Source organism: Giraffa tippelskirchi, chromosome 11 (assembly GCF_054371585.1).
Source record: "Giraffa tippelskirchi isolate mGirTip1 chromosome 11, T2T-mGirTip1v1.2.pri, whole genome shotgun sequence".
NCBI classification, from domain to species: Eukaryota; Metazoa; Chordata; class Mammalia; order Artiodactyla; family Giraffidae; genus Giraffa; species Giraffa tippelskirchi.
Genome location: NC_137285.1, coordinates 54,903,312 through 54,922,351, shown reverse-complemented (window position 1 = coordinate 54,922,351; position 19,040 = coordinate 54,903,312). Strand labels below are relative to the sequence as shown.

The following is a 19,040-nucleotide window of genomic DNA, read 5'->3' as shown; positions in this document are numbered from 1 at the left end:
GACAGGACTGAGCACGAGCCCAGGCAATGAAATGTGAATTTGGAGCTGAGAGGCAGTGACTCAGTAACTGCCACAAAGGATCTATGGCATTTTCTTAAGTACCCATTTTTGAAGAAATACTGTCCATCAGCTTTATTCTGCTCTTCTCTGGTACACCTTAGGCAGAGAAGGAGGAGGGCAGATAATGTCTCAAGGAAATTCTACCAAGTCTCCAGGTGAAAGGAGACTACTTAAAAGTGTAAAAGGAAGGGTTGAAAGTCTTGCCATGAGAAGAGCTGTTTTGATTTAGAATAGATGACTGATGATGAGCATTTGGTAGTCTCTTAAATTTGATCTGGGGAATGGCATGGAAATATATTACTGAGTGACCTTTAGCTCTACAGATGCAATGGAAATGATGTACAGCTAAAGTAAATTTTATTTTTATAAAAGTGTGTGACATACTCTAAGGAAAAGAAACTCAAATGTTTACTTTATATGGGAATTCATTCACTAGCTGTGGAAGCTGTTTAGGTGGTATACATGTTGAAAAAACAAATAGGGCATGTTCAAACTGAGAAGAATTCAAAAGTTAATGAGGAGGATGATGTAGGTTGAGCTACTGAAGGAACAAAACTTGCCAGTTCTCCTTTTCTTTTTCAGTTCAGTCTTTCCACATCTCTGTAAAGGAAGAGTTGGGTGGCTTTTCATGTTACAGCTAGCAGAGCTTGGTATTGTGTCAGTCAGAGTCCAGTCAGGGAAAGAAAGATAAAAGAAAAACATGAGGAAATTTAACAGAGGGAGATACCCAGAGCTGACAGTAGAAGTAGCAGCTGCCTATAGGTTAGGGGAAACAGAAGGGATACTATTGGGGTTACCATCCACCTCCCGGGAGAAAGGGTCCCTTTAGAACTGGGGATCCAGCATCTGAGAAGTACATGCTGCCTGGCTAGCTCTGTATATGTATGTATATGTGTGCGCACTCAATTTCTCATGTGTCCAGCTCTCTGTGACCCTATGGACTGTAGCCCACCAAGCTCCTCTGTCCGCGGGATTCTCCAGGCAAGGATGCTGGAGTAGGGTTACCATTTTCTTCTCTTCCCAACTCAGGGGTTGAACCTGCGTCTCTTGTGTCTCCTGCGTTGGCAGGCAGCTTCTTTACCACTGAGCCACCTGGGAAGCCCGGCTACCTCTGAGGAGACAGTAAAGCTGAGGGTGCTGAAAGAAGCTAGGTCAACACAGCCAAGAACAGGGAAAAAAAGTAAGGAAAGCAGTCTCTTTTTCTTTCTCCCACCTTCTAGTCTCATTCTGCTGCTGCTGCTGCTGCTGCTGCTAAGTCACTTCAGTCGTGCCTGACTCTGTGCGACCCCATAGACGGCAGCCCACCAGGCTCCCCCGTCCCTGGGATTCTCCAGGCAAGAACATTGGAGTGGGTTGCCATTTCCTTCTCCAACGCATGAAAGTGAAAAGTGAAAGTGAAGTCGCTCAGTCGTGTCCGACTCTTAGAGACCCCAGGGACTGCAGCCTACCTGGCTCCTCCGTCCATGGGATTTTCCAGGCAGGAGTACTGGAGTGGGCTGCCATTGCCTTCTCCATAGTCTCATTCTAGCGCCTCCTATTGGCAGAATTTAGCAGCCGGCTGGCAAAGGAGTCTGGGAAATGGAATTCACAAGTTCTAGTCCTGGCATCATTACAGAAGCTATGAAAGGGTCACTTTGGGATTGAGAGACTATGGGCAAATAATCAATCCAGTAAGGTAGCTAAAATGCATCATTTACGATTTTTTTTTCTTCTTTTTTATTTTGTCTTTTCATATTTTGGGAAAGGAAAGAGTAGCCATCACTACATGTCAGAGTAGAGCACGGAATGTGGCTTTTTCCTAAGTTAGCACCCTCATTACTCTGGGTGGTGGCCAAAGGCCCTATTGGGACCTTGAAAAAACTTATGCCATGGAGTGAAACCTCTGCATTCAGTTAGTAGTCAGCTGTCAAGCTGGGGCACTGCCAGAGCATGCCTGCCAAGGGAATCTGTGTGTGTTGGGGCCTGAAGTTTACCTCTTTGAAGGTTTGGGGAGCTGACTGGTCATAAGGCCTCCTGGTAATCCTTAGTCCATTCATCCAGCATTTCTTGGGCAGAAGAATCCTACTTTCTATGACATTTTTTTGTATGTTTGTATCCCAAGAATCACCCCTATCTCACCTCTCCCCACGTGTTTTCAGCTTTCTCTATGTATTTATTTACATGTGCTTATACACTCAGTCGTGTCTGATTCTTTTCAACCCTATCGACTGTAGCCCACCAGGCTCCTCTGTCCATGGGATTCTTCAGGCGAGAATACTGGAGTGGTTTGTTATTTCCTACTCCAGTGGATCTTCCTGACCCAGGGATCGAACCCACATCTCCTGTGTCTCCTGCATTGGCAGGTGGGGTCTTTACCCGCTGAGCCATCCAGGAAGCCCACATATATTTATTTATATAGTCATACAAATCAAATGTCCTATTCTTAAATTTCTTTCACAACAGACCTTGATGACCTGTTAAAACCTATGCTTAAGGACTTCTCTGGTGGTCCAGCAGCTGGGATTCCGCACTGCCAAGGCAGGGTGCCAGGGTTCAATCCCTGGTCAAGGAACTAAATTAGATCCCACAGGCCACAACTAAGATTCTGCCTGCCGCAAGATGGACCCGGCACAGCCAAATAAATAAATAAAATATTTAACAACAACAACAACAAAAAGCCCCATGCTTAGATCAACAGCCCATGGGCTACTGATGAGTTTTTTCACAGATTAGGGAAATACCGTGTTCATTTGTTCTCAGCAGTGGCAGTGAAAGTACCTCCTTCCTGGAATGTGTTTGTTGCAAAGAAAGAAAACATATTAAAACAAGTAGGAAGTTCATACCCTGTTACATTTTTCTCATTCTATTGGCATTACGTTTTAATTTTTCTTGGCACTCTATTTTCCTGTTCTGCATCTTAGATTAACTGTGGATAAGATTTTCTTTAAAACAGCTAATTAGCAGACTGAAAGTGTTATTAGTAAAGTTACAGATATTTTTCTGAGAGGAATAATACTCAATAAGCTTATTATATTACCAAACTTATCAGTCTAAGTATTTCAACTGCTTTGCTAATTGAGGAAAAGAAAACCGACATTAATTGAATTGACTGAACACATAGTCGATTTTGGCCCAAGAAAATGTTCCTCACTTTATAGAACTGAAACTTGTAGTTGATTTGAAGGCAAAGAGTAAGATGCATTTGTTTTTATTTAAATAAAATGGAGTGCAAGTATCTGAAATAAACTTAAAAACCCCAAAACAAATGCATTTTACTCTTTGCTTTCAAATCAACTACAAGTTTCAGTTGTATTGAAGTGCAATTCACACGCCATAAAATTCACCCTTTTAAAGTGCACAATTTCATGATTTTTAGTAGAGTCAAAGATCTCTGAAACCATTACCATGATCTAATTTTAGACACCTCCATCTCTCCTCAAGAAGCGTACTTTTTTTACTCCCATTTTTTTCCCACATAAATTTGCTGTCTCTGTGGATTTGCTTATTCTGAACATTTCATACGAATGGAATTACACACATACATTTTGTGACAGGCTTTTTTCATTTAGCATGTTTTCAAAGTTCATTTATTTTGTAGTGTGTATCAGTATTTTTTTTCATTTTTATTGCCTAATGATATCCCGTTAAAGGGCTCTACCATATTTTATTTACCCATCTATCATTTGAGTAATTTCCACCTTTTGGCTTGTTTTTGAACATTAGTTATACAAGATTTTGTGTGGACATATGTTTTTAATTTTCTTGAACATATACCTTTAGAGTAGAGTAGAATTGCTAGATAATATGGTAACTCTAAGCTTAACATTTTGAGAAACTGGCAAACTGTTTTTCCAAAGTGGCTGCACTATTTTACAGTCCCTTCAGCAGTGCATGAGGGTCTCACTTTTTTTACATCCTCACCAAAATTTGTTGTCTGTCTCTTTAATTGTAACCAGCATCTCATTGTTCTTTTGATTTATATTGCTGTTCAATCACTAAGTTGTGTCCAACTCTTTGTGACCCAATGGACTGCAGCACACCAGTCTTCCCTGTTCTCCACTATCTTCAGGAGTTTGCTCAAGTTCATGTCCATTGAGTCAGGACATGATTGCATGGGTATGATTTACATACCCATGATTAATAAAGAACATTTTTTGCATGTGTCCATTGGCCATTTGTATATTTTTTTGGAGAAACAAGTAGGGTATGTTGAATCTGTAGATCAATTTGAGAAGAATTGCCATCTTAACAATATTAAGTTTTCTGATCCATAAACATGTGATGTTTTCCTGTGTATTTATGTCTTTAATTTCTTTCAGCAAACAATATAGTTTTGCACAAGTTCTTGAGCTTCTTTTGTTAATTTATTACTAAGATTTTATTTTTTGATGTCGTTGTAAATAGAGTTGTTTACTTAATGTCATTTTTAGATCGTCCATTGCTAATGTGTAGAAATACAATTGATTTTTTTTATTGATCTTGTATCCTGAAAACTTGCTGAATTGTTTCTTAATTCTTAGAGTTTTCTGGTGGATTCTGTTGTATTTTTTCAGAGTAAAAATGTATTTCTGGTATGTGTCACATATATATACTTCCTTTACTTTTAGAAAAACTTTCTCTTTACTTATAATTCTATTGTCAACATTTGTTTTAACTCTTGCTCCTCTGATAGTGCTGCTGTATTTGTGTAGCTTGTAAATTCAGCCACTGCAAAGATTTGCTGAAAAAAATCTTCAAATAAAAGTATATCCACACAAGCAAATTAGTAAACATAGATCAGTATATAAAAGTAACGAGATAAACAATTTCTCAAAGTTATGCTGTTTATGAAGAATGAACTTTGTGTATATCAGTTTGTGGTTGTCCCTAGTCACATGGTGGGAAGAAGGCACAGGGCATCTTCTAAAAGATAGATCACGATTAGAACCAGACATAGAACAACAGACTTGTTCAAAATTGGGAAAGGAGTATGTCGAGGCTATATATTGTCACCCTGCTTATTTAACTTACATGCACAACACATCATGTGAAATGCTGGACTAGATGAATCACAAGGTGGAATCAAGATTGCCAGAAGAAACATCAACAACCTCAGATATGCAGATGATACCACTCTAATGACAGAAAGCAAAGAGGAACTGAAGGACCTCTTGATGAGAGTGAAAGAGGAGCATGAAAAGGCTGACTTAAAACTCAACATTCAAAAAACCAAGATGGTGGCATTCAGTCCTATCACTTCGTGGCAAATAGAAGGGGGAAAAGTTAAAACAGTGAGAGACTTTATTTTCTTGGGCTCCAAAATCACTGCAGATGGTGACTGCAGCCATGAAATTAAAAGACGCTTGCTCCTTGGAAGAAAAGCTATGACAAACCTAGACAGTATTAAAAAGCAGAGACATTACTTTGTTGACAAAGATCCATCTAGTCAAAGCTATGGTTTTTCCAGTAGTCATGTATGGATATGAGATTGGTCCATAAAGAAGGCTGAGCGCTGTATAATTGATAATTTCAAATTGTGGTGCTGGAGAAGACTCTTGAGAGTCCCTTGGACTGCAAGCAGATCAAACCAGTCAATCCTAAAGGAAATTAACCCTGAATATTCATTGGAAGGACTGATGCTGAAGCTGAAGCTCCAATACTTTGGCTATCTGATGCGAAGAGCCAATTCATTGGAAAAGACCCTGATGCTGGGAAAGATTGAGGGCAGGCAGAGAAGGGGGCAGCAGAGGATGAGATGGTTGGATGACATCACTGACTCAATGGACATGAATTTGAGCAAACTCCGGGAGATGGTGAAGGACAGGGAAGCCTGGTGTTCTGCAGTCCATGGGGTTGTAAAGAGTCGGACATGACTTAGCGACTGAGCAACATCTCAGTAAGACAGGAGAGATAAAGATACAGAGTTGACTTGATCAAAGAATCTCCAGTAGGAGTCAAGATAGTACAGCAGTCCTGGAGTCAAAATCAGAGAAATTTAGACTTATTTTGTGACCCTAGTTGAAAAAAACCTGTGAAAACAATCATTATGTTGTTCTGTATTTATTTTTAAAGCATTACTTCAGACTTCTGTTATTCCACTCAAGAGGGAATAATGGGGAGTTTATTTATCTTCATTCCTGAAATAACCATAAGTCCAGGCGAAATATATGAAACAATGGTTTTCAAGACAATGGATGTTAGAAAACAAAGGACAGTGATGACTGAAAGATGAGAAACAGATGTTGTGAGTTCTACAATCACCCCAGGTTAATGTCTGGAGAGAGGTTTTAGGCCATGGTTGCTTCCCAGGTGGCTCAGTGGTAAAGAATTCACCTACCAACACAGGAGGCTCGGGTTCGATCCCTGGGTCAGGAAGATCCCCTGGAGGAAGAAATGGCAACCCGCTCCAGTATTCTTGCCTGGGAAATGCCATGGACAGAGGAGCCGGGTGGGATACAGTCCATGTGGTCGCCAGGAGTCAGACATGACTGAGTATGCTTGCACGCACAGAGGGAACCCAGGCAAAGTCTTGCAAAGGACAAGGTATGGGAAGTGGAGCACGGAGTTCCGACCTCCTCTGAGAGCTCTACTCTCCCTCAATCTCCAAGTGTTAATCAACCCAGAAGCTCTCCAGATCTTGTCCTTGTGGGATTTTATGGAGGCTTCAGTACATAGGCACGGTTGATTAAATCACTGGCCATCTGTGACTGAACTCAACCTTCGGCTCTTCTCTCCTCCCAGGAAGTTGGGGTAGGACTAAAAGTTCCAATCCTTTATTCATAATTGGTTCCCCAGGCAACCAGCCCATCCTTAGGTTACCTAGGGTTTTTCCAAAAAAGCTGCCTATTAACAAAGGCGCCTCCATCAATCTCTTCATTTAGGAAATTCCAAGAGTTTAGGAGCTCTGTTCAGCAACTGAGAGGAACAAAGACCATATACATATTTCTTATTATAAGTCTCAATTTCACTGGCAGTTTCTTGTGAGGTTATATACATGCCTACCAAATGACCTAGCCATTACATTCCTGGGTAATTTGCCCAAGACAGATAAAGAGTTCACAGCAGCTTTATTTTTAATAGCTTCAAATTGGAAATAACCCAAATGCCCATCGACAGATGAATGGATAAACAATGTATAGTGTGTCCAGAGAATGGAATATTACTCAATAATGAAAAGAAGTGAACTACTGATACATGAATGGATCAATCTCAAGATGAATTTGCCTAGCAAATGAAGTCAGGCAAAAAGAGGGTTCATTCTGAAAAAGTCTAATCCATATAAAACTGTAGAAACTGCAAACTAATCTACAGTTTCTGTTATAAACTGAATTGGACCACAAAACTTACCTGTTGAAGTTCTAACACTCAGTACCTCAGGATATAACTGTTTAAGAAGATAGTATTTTGGGCTTCCCTGGTGGCTCAGATGGTCTGCCTGCAATGCAGGAGACCCGGGTTTGATCCCTGGGTTGGGAAGATCCCCTGGAGAAGGGAATGTCAACCCACTCCAGTATTCTTGCCTGGAGAATCCCACGGACAGGGGAGCCTGGTAGGCTGCAGTCCGTGGAGTCACTATAGTCCGTGCGGTTGCAAAAGTCAGACATGACTGAGGGACTAACACTTTCATTACTTTAAAGGGGTTGCTGTTGTTGTTCAGTCTCTCAGTCGAGTCAACTCTTTGCGACTCCATTTAAAATGAGACCATTCAAATTAGCTCTAATCCAATCTAACTGGCACCCTTTTAAGAGGACATTTTTAGTCAGATGGATGCAGAGAAAAAATCATGTGAAGTCATGTGGAAAAAATGTCCATCTACAAGCTGAGGAAACAGTACTCAAATCAACTCTGAGAACACTTTGATCTCAAACTTCTACCCTTCAGAATTGTGCTAAACTAAATTTCTGTTAAGTCAGCTGTGTGTGTGTTCAGTTGCTTCAGTCCTGTCTGACTCTGTGAGACCCTATGGAGTGCAGCCTGGCAGGCTCCTCTGTGCATGGGATTCTCCAGCGAGAATACTGGAGTGGGTTGCCATGCCCTGCTCTAGGGAATCTTTCACCCCCGGGGATTGAACTTGCATCTCTCATGTCTGACCTGTATTGTCAGGTGGATTCTTTACCACTAGCACCACCTGGGAAGCCCTGTATTAAGTCACCCAGTCTGTGGTATTTTATTGTAGCCGTCCTAGAAAATCTGCCTGCAATGCAGGAAACTGGGGTTCAGTACCTGGGTTGGGAAGATCCCTTGGAGAAAGGAATGTCTACTCCAGTATTCTTGCCTGGAGAATTCCATGGACAGAGAAGCTTGGTGGGCTACAGTCCACGGGGTCACCAAGAGTCCGAAAGGACTGAGCGACTAACGCTTTAACTTTTCCCTTTCAGCAAACTAAGGCAGTGACAGAAAGCAGAGTGGTATGGAGAGTTGAGGGCTGGGGAAGGCTGGGGTAAACAGATCACCTAGGAGGATAGGAAACTCAGCGGGGTCATGGATATGTTCATGATCTGGATTTTGGTGATGATTTCATAGATATAGACATATATCAAGGCTTTTTAAATTGTATACTTTAAATATATATTTTTTATCGTGTGATTTGCATTCTCAAGAAAGCTATTAAAATGATTTTAGTTAACTTTTACACTGTTTTTTGCAGTAGTATGTTCCATATCTTTGTTAGTTTTAATTATGATGGTACACTTTTGTATTTTTATTAACAATCCTTTATTATAACTTTAATTTTAAAATATTATTTTAATATTTTATGTTTTAGTATTTTATGTTGCAATAATCTTAAGCAATACCATTTTATTTTTCTATGTCTTTGTCTAATGGTGTGATAAGCATACCTCATTTTATTGTAGTTTCCTTTACTGAATTTTACAGATACTGTGTTTCTTACAAATCGAAAATTCATGGCAATCCTATGTTGAACAAGTCTTTTGGCATTATTTTTCCAAGAATGGTTACTCACTTCATGTCTCTGTGTCACATTTTCACAATTCTCACAATATTGCAAACATTTTTGAGACATGGCCCTCCAGCAAAAAAGATTACAACTGACCAAAGGCTCAGATGATGGTTAACAGTTTTTAGTATTAAAGTATTTTTAAACTAAGGTACATACATAGATTTTTTTTTAGACATAATGCTATTGCACACTTGATAAACTACTGTATCATATAAGCATAACTTTTATATGCACTAGGAGGCCAAAAAATTCACATGACTTACTTTATGATAAAGGTCTGGATGCAAACCCGCAATATCTCTGAGATGCACTTATCTACATAAACAAGCAGTACAACCTAAAGATTGGAATCTTTAAGAATTTTTTGTGGTGATTTAGAACAGGGATTATGAGCTTGAATACAGGTCAGCTGTCTATTTCCTCCTCTCTTGTTAATTTAAAGATCCATAATTTCATTTGTATATGTAGTAGGCACTGCCTCTCTGCTGCCATCCGAATTTTCAGATGTTCCTGAATATGCTGGATGATCTTCAGAATCACCTGGGGAAATTCATATAACATAGATTCCTCTGTCCTATCTGTTGCTATTCTGATTCAAGAAACCTGGAGTAGGATTCACAAAATTAACCTTTTAAAAAATATATTTACTTATTTATTTGGCTGGGCTAGTTCTTAGTTGTGGCATGCAGGATGTTTGATCTTCATTGTATAACATGTGGGATCTAGTTTCCTGACCAGTGATTGAACCCGGGCCCCCTGAACTGGGAGTGGGAGTCTTAGCCACCGGACCACTAGGGAAGTCCCTAACCATTTTTATTATAGAACATTTCAAACATGTACAGAGTGGAAGGAATAGTATAATGAACACCCATACACACGTCACTTAATTTCAACAATAATTATCTCCATGAACCAGTCTTTATCTCCATCTTCTCCCTTCAATACCATTGATCTGTTGTTTTTCAGAATTTCTCTGGGTGATTGTGATCAACACACAGATCCACACACATAGTTAAGAGGCTCAATAGTATTCTATATTAAAATGTAATCAATTTTCTATTGTCTAACATTTAGATTATCTTCAATTCTTTGTTTATAAAGAAAAATATGTACAACTAGACACGCAGTCTTGCCAAAATACTTAGGTCTCAACTACAGGTTCCAGAATTATACACTTTCTTTTCTTTAAAAACAAATATTTATTTATTTATTTGGCTGTACCCGCCTTAATTGAGGCACTCGGGATCTTTGATCTTCACTGTGGCATGTATGATTTTTAGTTGTGGCATGTGGGATCTACCTCCCTGACTGGGGATTGAACCCAGGCCCTCTGCATTGGGAGCATGGAACCACTGGACCACCAGAGAAATCCCTACGCTTTCATTTAAAATGTTTTTCTCATTGAGAGATTTATTGGAAACACAGGAAAATATTTAATGAATATTTATTAAGCTGCTGATCTGAATATATAAAAGCAAATACACTCTTAGACATGTGGGAAATACAAAATAATCATGAATTCTGCAAGCCTACAAAGAGTTTACAATCCCACACTGGGGAGCTATAGTAAACTCCTTGTAAGGTGACTTTGTAAATTTGCTTGGGTCAGAGTGAGAACTGAGAAGTGGTAGTGAAAGGAGGCCCTTCCCAGGTGGTGCAGTGGTGAAGAATCCACCTGCCAATTCAGGAGACACAAGAGACACAGGTTCGATCCCTGGGTGGGGAAGATCCCATGGAGGAGGGCATGGCAACCCATTCCAGTATCCTTGCCTAGAGAATCCCACGGACAGAGGAGCCTGGCAGCTACTGTCCATGGAGTCACAAAGAGTCAGACACGACTGAGTACGCATGCTTTGAGATGAGTTAAAGGAGAGGTAAAAGGCTGAAAATAGGCGGGGTTTATTTACAGAGATGGTGGACTCTGACTAGCTGTTTGTATAAGAGCCTCAGTCTATTGTGAGGTTTTTTGTCTTTCCAACTTGAGCATAGCAATGTGCTGACCTCATAAGGAAGTGACAGCTGCTGACAGAAACTAAACCATGGTTTGACTCCTCCAATCGCACTGGAAATAGGGTGTCAGGACTATAGACTGAGCTCTGGGGTTTAGAATTGACTCAGTTCATTCCGTTTCACAATGAGGAGGTAGCCAACAGTGGCAATGTGGCAGCTGAAGGAAAATGTGGATTGGTGATGAAGAAATAACATCAGAAAACCTTTTTGGAAGTCCTTTAACATTTGGGATTCCCAAATTTTCAGAAAAAGAAAAATTTCCGAACTTTCTAGAAAAAAAATGTGTTCTGTGCAACTAAGGAAGTAACTCTTGTAAATTAAATTCTATTTGGCCCCAAATAGCTCAGCTGGTAAGGAATCTGCCTGCAATGCAGGAGACTCTGGTTTCAATTCTCGGGTCAGGAAGATTCACTGGAGAAGGAATAGGTTATCCACTCCAGTATTCCTGGGCTTCCCTGGTGGTTCAGCTGGTAAAGAATCGTCTGCAATATGGAAGACCTGGGTTCTATCCCTGGGTTGGGAAGATCCCCTGGAGAAGAGAAAGGCTACCCACTCTAGTATTCTGGCCTGGAGAATTCCATGGACTGCATAGTCCATGGAGTCACAAAGAGCTGGACACGACTGAGCAACTTTCACTCACCATTATTTAATATTGAAAGAAAAATATGCCAGGATACATAGACTAAGTAGTTGTAACAAGAACAACAACAAAAAATGCTTGGTTAAGTAAGTTTATTTTTCTCTCATAAAACAGTCCACACCTTCTGGCCTTGAAGCATTGAGGGACTCTGTTTTCTTTCAACTTCTTCATCTGTTCTCTTAGAGTATTGTCTTTGTAATTAGTGTTGGCTTTGTTTCAACCACGTTTTCAAATGAGCAGAAGAAAAGCAGGAAAGACAGTCGAGGGCAGGAGGCTTCATCTTTAAGGAAATGAACTAGAAGTTAAGGGCTTCGCTGGTGGCTCAGATGGTAAAGTATCTGCCTGCAATACAGAAGACCAGGGTTCAGTCCCTGGGTCGGGAAGATCCCCTGGAGAAGGGAATGGCTACCCACTCCAGTATTCCTGCCTGGAGAATCCCATGGACAGAGAAGCCTGGCGGGCTACAGATACACGGGGTCACAAAGCCTCAGACATGACTGAGCAACTAACACAAATATACTGAAAATTAAACTCATCAATTCTGTTTGCATCTCATTGGCCTACAGTAGTGACACGGTCACATTTAGTTCCAAGGTAGGAAATGTGTGCATGACCATGCAGGTAATATTCAGGAGCAATATGTAAACTGGAGCACAGTTAGTAGTCTAGCACATAGGGTCTGAGAGAAATAGTTCTTTCCTCAAAACCAGGTTTTTTTGTAGGATTTTAATTACTTGAATTTTTATAGAAAACAAACCAAAATGTTATGTGGCAATAAAGCCCAGACATTCTTAGGATTTTGTATTTTGTAAAGGATTTTATGAAGTAAAAAAAAAAATCCGCTTACTGGCAACTTTGCTTAGCACAAAGGATATTAAATTAGTGATTATTTTCATGAATTATTGACATCTATTCTATGTCTACCTAGTAAAGGGGCTTCCCAGGTGGCTCAGTGGGTAAATAATCTACCTGCAATGTGTTTGACCCCTGGGTTGGGAAGATCTCCTAGAGAAGGGAATGGATTCTTGATGGGAAATCCCATGAACAGAGGAGCCTGGTGAGCTACGGTCCATGGGGTGACAAAGAGTTGGACATAACTGAAGTGACACACACACCTAATAAAGAGAAATAATGGAGTGTTATGTTTGTCTGATTTACTTTTGGAATGTTGTTCCAACATTTAGGAGTTTAACACAAGAAAAATGTCTTAACTCACATAGCTTGTGAGATCAAGAATCTTAGAATTAAGAATCTCAGACCTGGGGAATTCCCCGGTTGTCCAGTGGTTAGGACTCGGTGCTTTCACTGGCAGGGCTTGGGTTGGATCCTTGGTGGGAGGTGTGGTGGGGGCGGAGGGGGGGTTGAATTAAAAAAAAAAAAAATCTCAGACCTTGGCTGGATGAGGGGTTTCTCATGGAGTTGCATGAGAAAGCTTGGGTTTGCATGGGTTGCATGGGTTTCTCATTCAGTTGCATCTGAAAGCTTGACTGGGTTGGAGGACTCACTTCAAAGCTTACTTACACGGCTGTTGGCTGAGGCTCCAGTTCCCCACCAGGAGAACTTCTCTCTAAGTTTTCCCCATAACAACCGCTTTCGCTAGAGTGAGTCACCCACAAGAGAGGAAATATAAGAGAACAACCAAAAACATCTCTTACAACCTGATCTCAGCAGTAATATATTAATACCATCACTTTTGCTCTATTCTGTGGATCACAGAGACCAATCCTGCTATAAAGTGGAGGCGATTATACAGGAGAGTGAATACCAGGAGGCAGGAATCATTGGGGCCATCTTTGAGAATGCCTACCATAAATGAATACTGGAGAATGCCTCTTTGGAGAAGGAAATGTCAACCCACTGAAGCATTCTTACCTGGGAAATACCATGGACAAAGGAGCCTTGTGGGCTACAGTCTATGGGGTCGCAGAGTTGGACACAACTGAGTGACTAAACACCACCACCATAACACCTAACCTTTTATTGGAAAAAAAGCTGCAGAAAATCTATCATTTTTAAAACAAAAAAATTCCACCAGATACAATTATTAGCTCCAAAGTTTGTCAGAGCAAACAGACTTGAGGTATTTAACTGTGTTCAAGAAAAAAGTTGACACATTTGCCTGGGATGACTAATTCTGTTAACTTCTCAGGGGCATTGAATCCTTCAGATTATATTTGATTAAAATGTTTGCTCTTCACTTTTGCTAATCAGAAATGGCTTCCTCAGAGCGAATATGGTCAATCAGATGTCGTTGCTTGAAAACTTTCAGAGGTTTATGTTAGCAAGTGAATTTCTATAAGCATTGGTTCAGTTTAAAGTTATCCTTTAGTGTTGCCTAAACAGGGAGCTATATTTGGGGATTTGGCATACAGAGGGTCTGTTTTGGATCAGGTCTCAAAATACCTAAAGGATTTCCTTAAACAGGCCCCTGGTCAGATACAACAGGTGTTTTACTTCTAATTTTGGAAGCAGGAGCAGGCAGTTTAGAGTGAGGCTGATCTGCACTCATTTAGCAGGAATGAGGATAATAAGTAATTTTGTCAGGACGTCAAGTGTAGAAATGACTGGAAATGTGTTATTCTTCTAGTACTCTGATAACAAACCACATTTTTATAAGATTACATAGAATGGTGATGAATTGTGATTAAGGCCTCTGTTTTCTTAGTATTTAATGATTCATTTAAAAAATACTGTAAGTCAACTGTAGTGTCAACTAGAATACTTATTTAAATGATTGTATTCATTTGTTTGTACAATTTTTGTAATGGAAAACAAAGGCATGGTAATGTTAATGATGTATTTGATTTCCTTTTCAAAGTGTTTCAAAGGAATCTGGGGGCTTTAAAAAATAGTGATATTCCATTTTAAAAAATGTATGTATGTAAGCACATTCAAATAAGATTAAAATATAGATAAGGCTTAAAATAGAAAATATGCTTGAAACACTATTAGGCACTCAAAATGAAATTACTGCACATATAAAAAGTGAGCAAAGCTTTTTAATGGCTTCTAAAAATAAATGTAATCACAAACAATGTAGTCATGAACATTTCAATTACAAAATAAGGATTGATAAATTTTCAAATGTGAGGCCCCTGGAAATATGTTTCCAATATGTTCTCAAGACAATTAGCAATGCAGTTGTCTAGCATGCTAGACACAGTAGATTTTCCATGAATACCTATTGATTTGGAGATTAGCTTCAGAACTCTTTATTTCTATATTACATAAATGTTAGGAAAGGCATGGTTTTCTTTTGGCATATCAGAAAGTCTGTTGCTTATTAATACTACAGAATCTACTCATTTTAAGAATTCAATATTTAAGCTATTGTTTAGATATTACTTTACTTTCAATTCCTCTGTGGGTTTAAAAGGCAAGTCATATTTATAAAAAGAAAATGCCATATTGTAAGTAGTGGCAAAACTGGGCAGTTCTTTTTGAGTGAAATGAGAGTGCAATCATATGTTTTAAATTATATATTTTTAACGAAGGAAAAGCAACAGGTTTGACTTGAAACTAGATTTTTCTAAATGTACAAAATTCAATAGTGGGACAAGAAAATTCATTTAGGTCAGAATCCTTTTTTTGTCTTCTCTAAAAACAGCACCATTGGATATTTGAATCTTTAAACCTTAAGAAATCAAATCTAAACGTTTCAAGGAGAGTGAACACACGAGTCATTGTTTGCACCAAGTACTGAAAACAGATTTCTCAAATAGAATTTTCAGTAATTTGCACTGGACTCTCACCATCTGGCCTGCCTTGCCCCCCATTCCAAAGAGTCTGTTTGACCACATGTCTGAATCTACAGTATCGCTTCAGTCTCCCCAGCCCCACCCTGCCGCACCATGGCTTCAAGAGTAGATTTTATGATTAACCGTGTATTTAAAAAACTGGGATACCAGACGCTGTTGTACTTGAATAAACATAAAATTCTGGTGTCAGAAAAACAAGCTGGCTAAATTCTAGGTTCTAAAGGCATACAGTGTCATTCAACTTCGCAGGGTGGGAAGTTGAACAGGAATCCTCCAGCAAACACCGCTGGAACCCAGGGCACGTCCAGCACGCTGTCAAACAGTTACAAGATGGTTTTTTAAAAAGGAAGAAAAAAAATCTTAAGTTTTTCCGACCGGCGACATCCTTTTGTGCTGAGGTGGGCAGCCACAGTGGCAAGGTGAACCAAAATGTCTGTGGCAAAGGCATCATCTTGCTATATACCGCAAGAGCTGTACTTCTCATCTCTAGTAGGAATCAGCAGTCCACGGCTGATTTATGGACAGCCTGTATCGCCCCGCACGATGCAAGTGCCAGGAGCCTTGGCCAATTAGGTCTATTTTCTGCTTAAGCCGTTAAAGCCACCTCCATGGAAACGTCAGGGGAAGAGGAGGGGGGAGGGGAGCAGACAGGTGCGCCCTCTGTTTGGAAATACACAAAGGGCCGACCCAGCGGCCTCCGTGTCCCTGGCAACTCCACGCACGCAGGGCGCGCGCACATCCCGCAGGCCCGCGGCGCAGAGGGAGGGCGGGCGGCCGGGCGGCCGGCCGGCCGGGCGGGGCGGCGCGCGCAGGTCTCCGCGCGTCTGCAGGCGGAGACCCTCGGCCTGCTGGAGGACGCGCGGTGCCCGGGAAGCGTGAAGCCGGCTCCGGGTGGCGGCGGCGGCCGCGCTGTAGGGACTTGTAGTCCGCGCGCCTCCCGGGCGCCTCCTCCCGCCGGGTAGGCCGGCCGCGCGTCCCCGCCCGCCACAGGCCGACTTCCTGCCGCTGCCCGAACTACACCTCCCGCCGTCCTCTCCGCTATCGGGGCCGAAAGCGAAAACACAGTCTGGGCTGCGAGGGTGCTGCCCTCCCGCCGGGCGCCCCCGCCCGCTCTCCGCCCCTCCGGCGCCCTCCTGCGAGGTGGGGAGACGAGAAGGCCGCGCCTTTCTCTCTCGGCTTCCTCGGCTCCTGGTGTGGGGGCCGCGCGGGGGCCCGCAGGCCTCGCTTTCACCAAGAGTCCGGGCCGGCGCGCTCGGGTTACGGGGCTTTCCTCGCCTCCGCCGGGTCTGGCGAGGAAACTTGTGGCGGGGGCGGGACCCCCGGGCCCCAGTGGCTGAGCCGGGCGGCGAGGCCCGCGTCAAGTGACTGCTCGCTTGCGGGTTTTGGTGAATCCCCCGCCTGGTTCTCCCCGGGCGCGTGGCCCCGCGGGAGGCGGCCGCGTGCGCCCGGCCATGCACTAGGCAGGGCTCCCTATGCGCGCGGACCGCCGCCTCGGGCCGCCGCCGCCGCCTGCCGCCGCCCGCCCAGCGCGAGCCCGAGCCCGAGCCCGAGCCCCAGCCGCTGCCCGTCCCCGGCCGGGGCGTCCAGGAGCCGGCGGCGCGGCCATGTGGGGCTAGCCCGCGCCGCGCCCGGCCTGCTGCGCGACCGGCAACATGGAGGCGGCCGTCGGCGCCCCCGACGGCGGCGACCGGGGCGGCGCGGCGCCCCGCGAGGACGCGACGCCCATGGACGCCTATCTGCGGACCCTGGGCTTGTATCGGAAGCTGGTCGCCAAGGACGGGTCGTGCTTGTTTCGGGCCGTGGCGGAGCAGGTAACGGGGCGGGGGCCGGAGGGGGCGATCGGCGGGGGGCCGGGTGGGAAGCGGCGGGCGGGCTGCCCCCCCACCCCAACCCGGGCTGCGCGTGGCCCCGCAGGCGTCACAGCGGCCCATTGTCGCCCCGGAACCGGACGCTGCCCTGGGACTGGGAGCTCCGAATCGAAACTTAAAAACCTGTAAATTATCTGGGTGTCGTCCCTCCTGGCGAAGAGGTAATGAGTTGCAGCTAGCCCGTGAGGCCTGCCGGAGAGTCTGCACCCTTGCTGAAGGGGTGGGAACTTGGCGAAATGCTGTTTTTCGCCTCCCCTTGGCTTTACGAGCACAGCATTCACACCAGTAAGCCGAATGTTTACTAGAGGAGGTGGTGCACCATACTCGACTCGTGGGATCATGGTTTTTTTTTTCCCCCTGTTACTGGACTTTGGAACGAAGGGTAGCCAAGCCCGCGGATGTCCACCTGAGTCAAGAGTCGGGGAAATGTGCAGTTTGGGAAAACCAGACTTTAGAAAATGTAGAATATTTGTACAGGATTGTCTTTGAGTAGATTCCACCTTCTTTTAATGCTCTGCAAGGCAGTGTAGGTGTACTAAAAAAATAATTGACTTAGAAAAAGTGTTTTAAAGTTGGTAGTAGGAAGGAAGACTGTATCTGGGGTCCTTTGGGTCCTTGGCCGAATTCTTCCCCTTTAATGGTTAAAATCACTTTGTAGTACAGTTCTTGGGAGGATGTTTCTGATTTATTTTTTTGGTAAGGGAGCTTATTCCCTATTACGTAACACTGTAGCTGGTAGGTGTGCAGTCACCCAGATACATTCTGTATTGAAAAATAGCTGTTGAATTAGTTGGACATAAGTTTCACATTACTGTCCTGGTGTGCATTTCCTACCGTTCACAGTTTGCTGTCCTTTGGCCTAAGATCTACCGCTTCCCTCTCCTGCCCGCTTTTCGAGTTTTTCTGGTTCTCTTTCTCTCACCTTTTTTAATGCTAAGTAGCTTTCGGAATGTCTTTTGTGAGTAAACGTTTTTATAAATGTAAACATCTATAGACCAATCTATTCTTATTTTTTTTCAAAGTCCAAAGGCCAGCCACTTGTTTTCCAAAGGCCCTTGTTTTCACAAAAGTAGAGTAAGATCTTTTTTTTTTTGGAAACAAGAAATTGATGTAGCTGGTCCAAACCTTTGCATTTTGTGGCCAGCATTGTCATTCAAACATTCTTTGCAAAGCTCCCCAAACTGAGCTGGGTCTTTTTCAGTTCAATCGATTTCTCTTATATTTAGAATTTTAAGATGTTCTAATGTTGCTTTGGGAGATGTTCACACAAACAGATCCCAGTCTTTACTATTAGTAGGTAAACAGTCTGTCCCAGGATCACCATCTGTCCTGCTTCGTCCGCCTCAGCCTCCTGAGTCTCCTCATCACCTCCAGAAGCAGAGGGAAGATGTGGAAGTGAATTCAATCCCTATTGAAACATATTATTGGCTCTAGCAAGAGTTTGGTAAGGAAAGAGGTGGAAGCAAATAGAAATATGAGAACTATGGTGCTTTGGAGTTGGATTATCCACATCCTAGTTTTGAAGCAGAAAGGTGTGGCTGGTTTCAATACTACATGCCGTAGATAATTGGCAAACTCGATTGTACAGACTCTTTTTAAGTAGAAAGGAACAATAGCTAGCTGGTTACACTGAGAGCTCATTGGTAACAGTAGCTAATGCATTTTATTTTATCTCATTGTGATGTGATTTAAATTAGGCATGCGGGACTATCCCTTCCATTTCTGGGATGCTGACTTTTAGTATACTGAGCTTATAGAAAGTTGGCTACGGTGAATCTTGGGGC

At 42.7% G+C, this 19,040-nt stretch overlaps 1 protein-coding gene and 1 long non-coding RNA gene across 6 annotated transcripts in view; both read left to right on the top strand.

The window, feature by feature from the left end:
• LOC145527005 (uncharacterized) overlaps positions 1–15,583 on the top strand; it is a 111,404-nt gene extending 95,821 nt beyond the window's left edge. Inside the window, exons 3-4 of the long non-coding RNA XR_014069398.1 lie at positions 1,133–1,240; positions 13,347–15,583. This is a non-coding gene — a long non-coding RNA (uncharacterized LOC145527005). The remainder of the gene's footprint in view (positions 1–1,132; positions 1,241–13,346) is intronic.
• Positions 15,584–16,515: 932 nt separating this feature from the next.
• Positions 16,516–19,040, top strand: part of OTUD4 (OTU deubiquitinase 4) — a 40,890-nt gene continuing 38,365 nt past the window's right edge. Inside the window, exons 1-2 of one of the 5 annotated variants that reach the window (XM_081544195.1) lie at positions 17,367–17,417; positions 18,604–18,700. Coding sequence is in view for 1 of the 5 variants with exons in the window: in XM_081544192.1 (XP_081400318.1) it covers positions 17,041–17,199 (159 nt within the window). In the remaining 4 variants the exon portion in view is untranslated. Of the gene's footprint in view, positions 17,200–17,366; positions 17,542–18,603; positions 18,701–19,040 lie in introns of those variants that run through there. The other 4 variants (XM_081544196.1, XM_081544192.1, XM_081544194.1 and 1 more) reach the window with 4 other exon arrangements.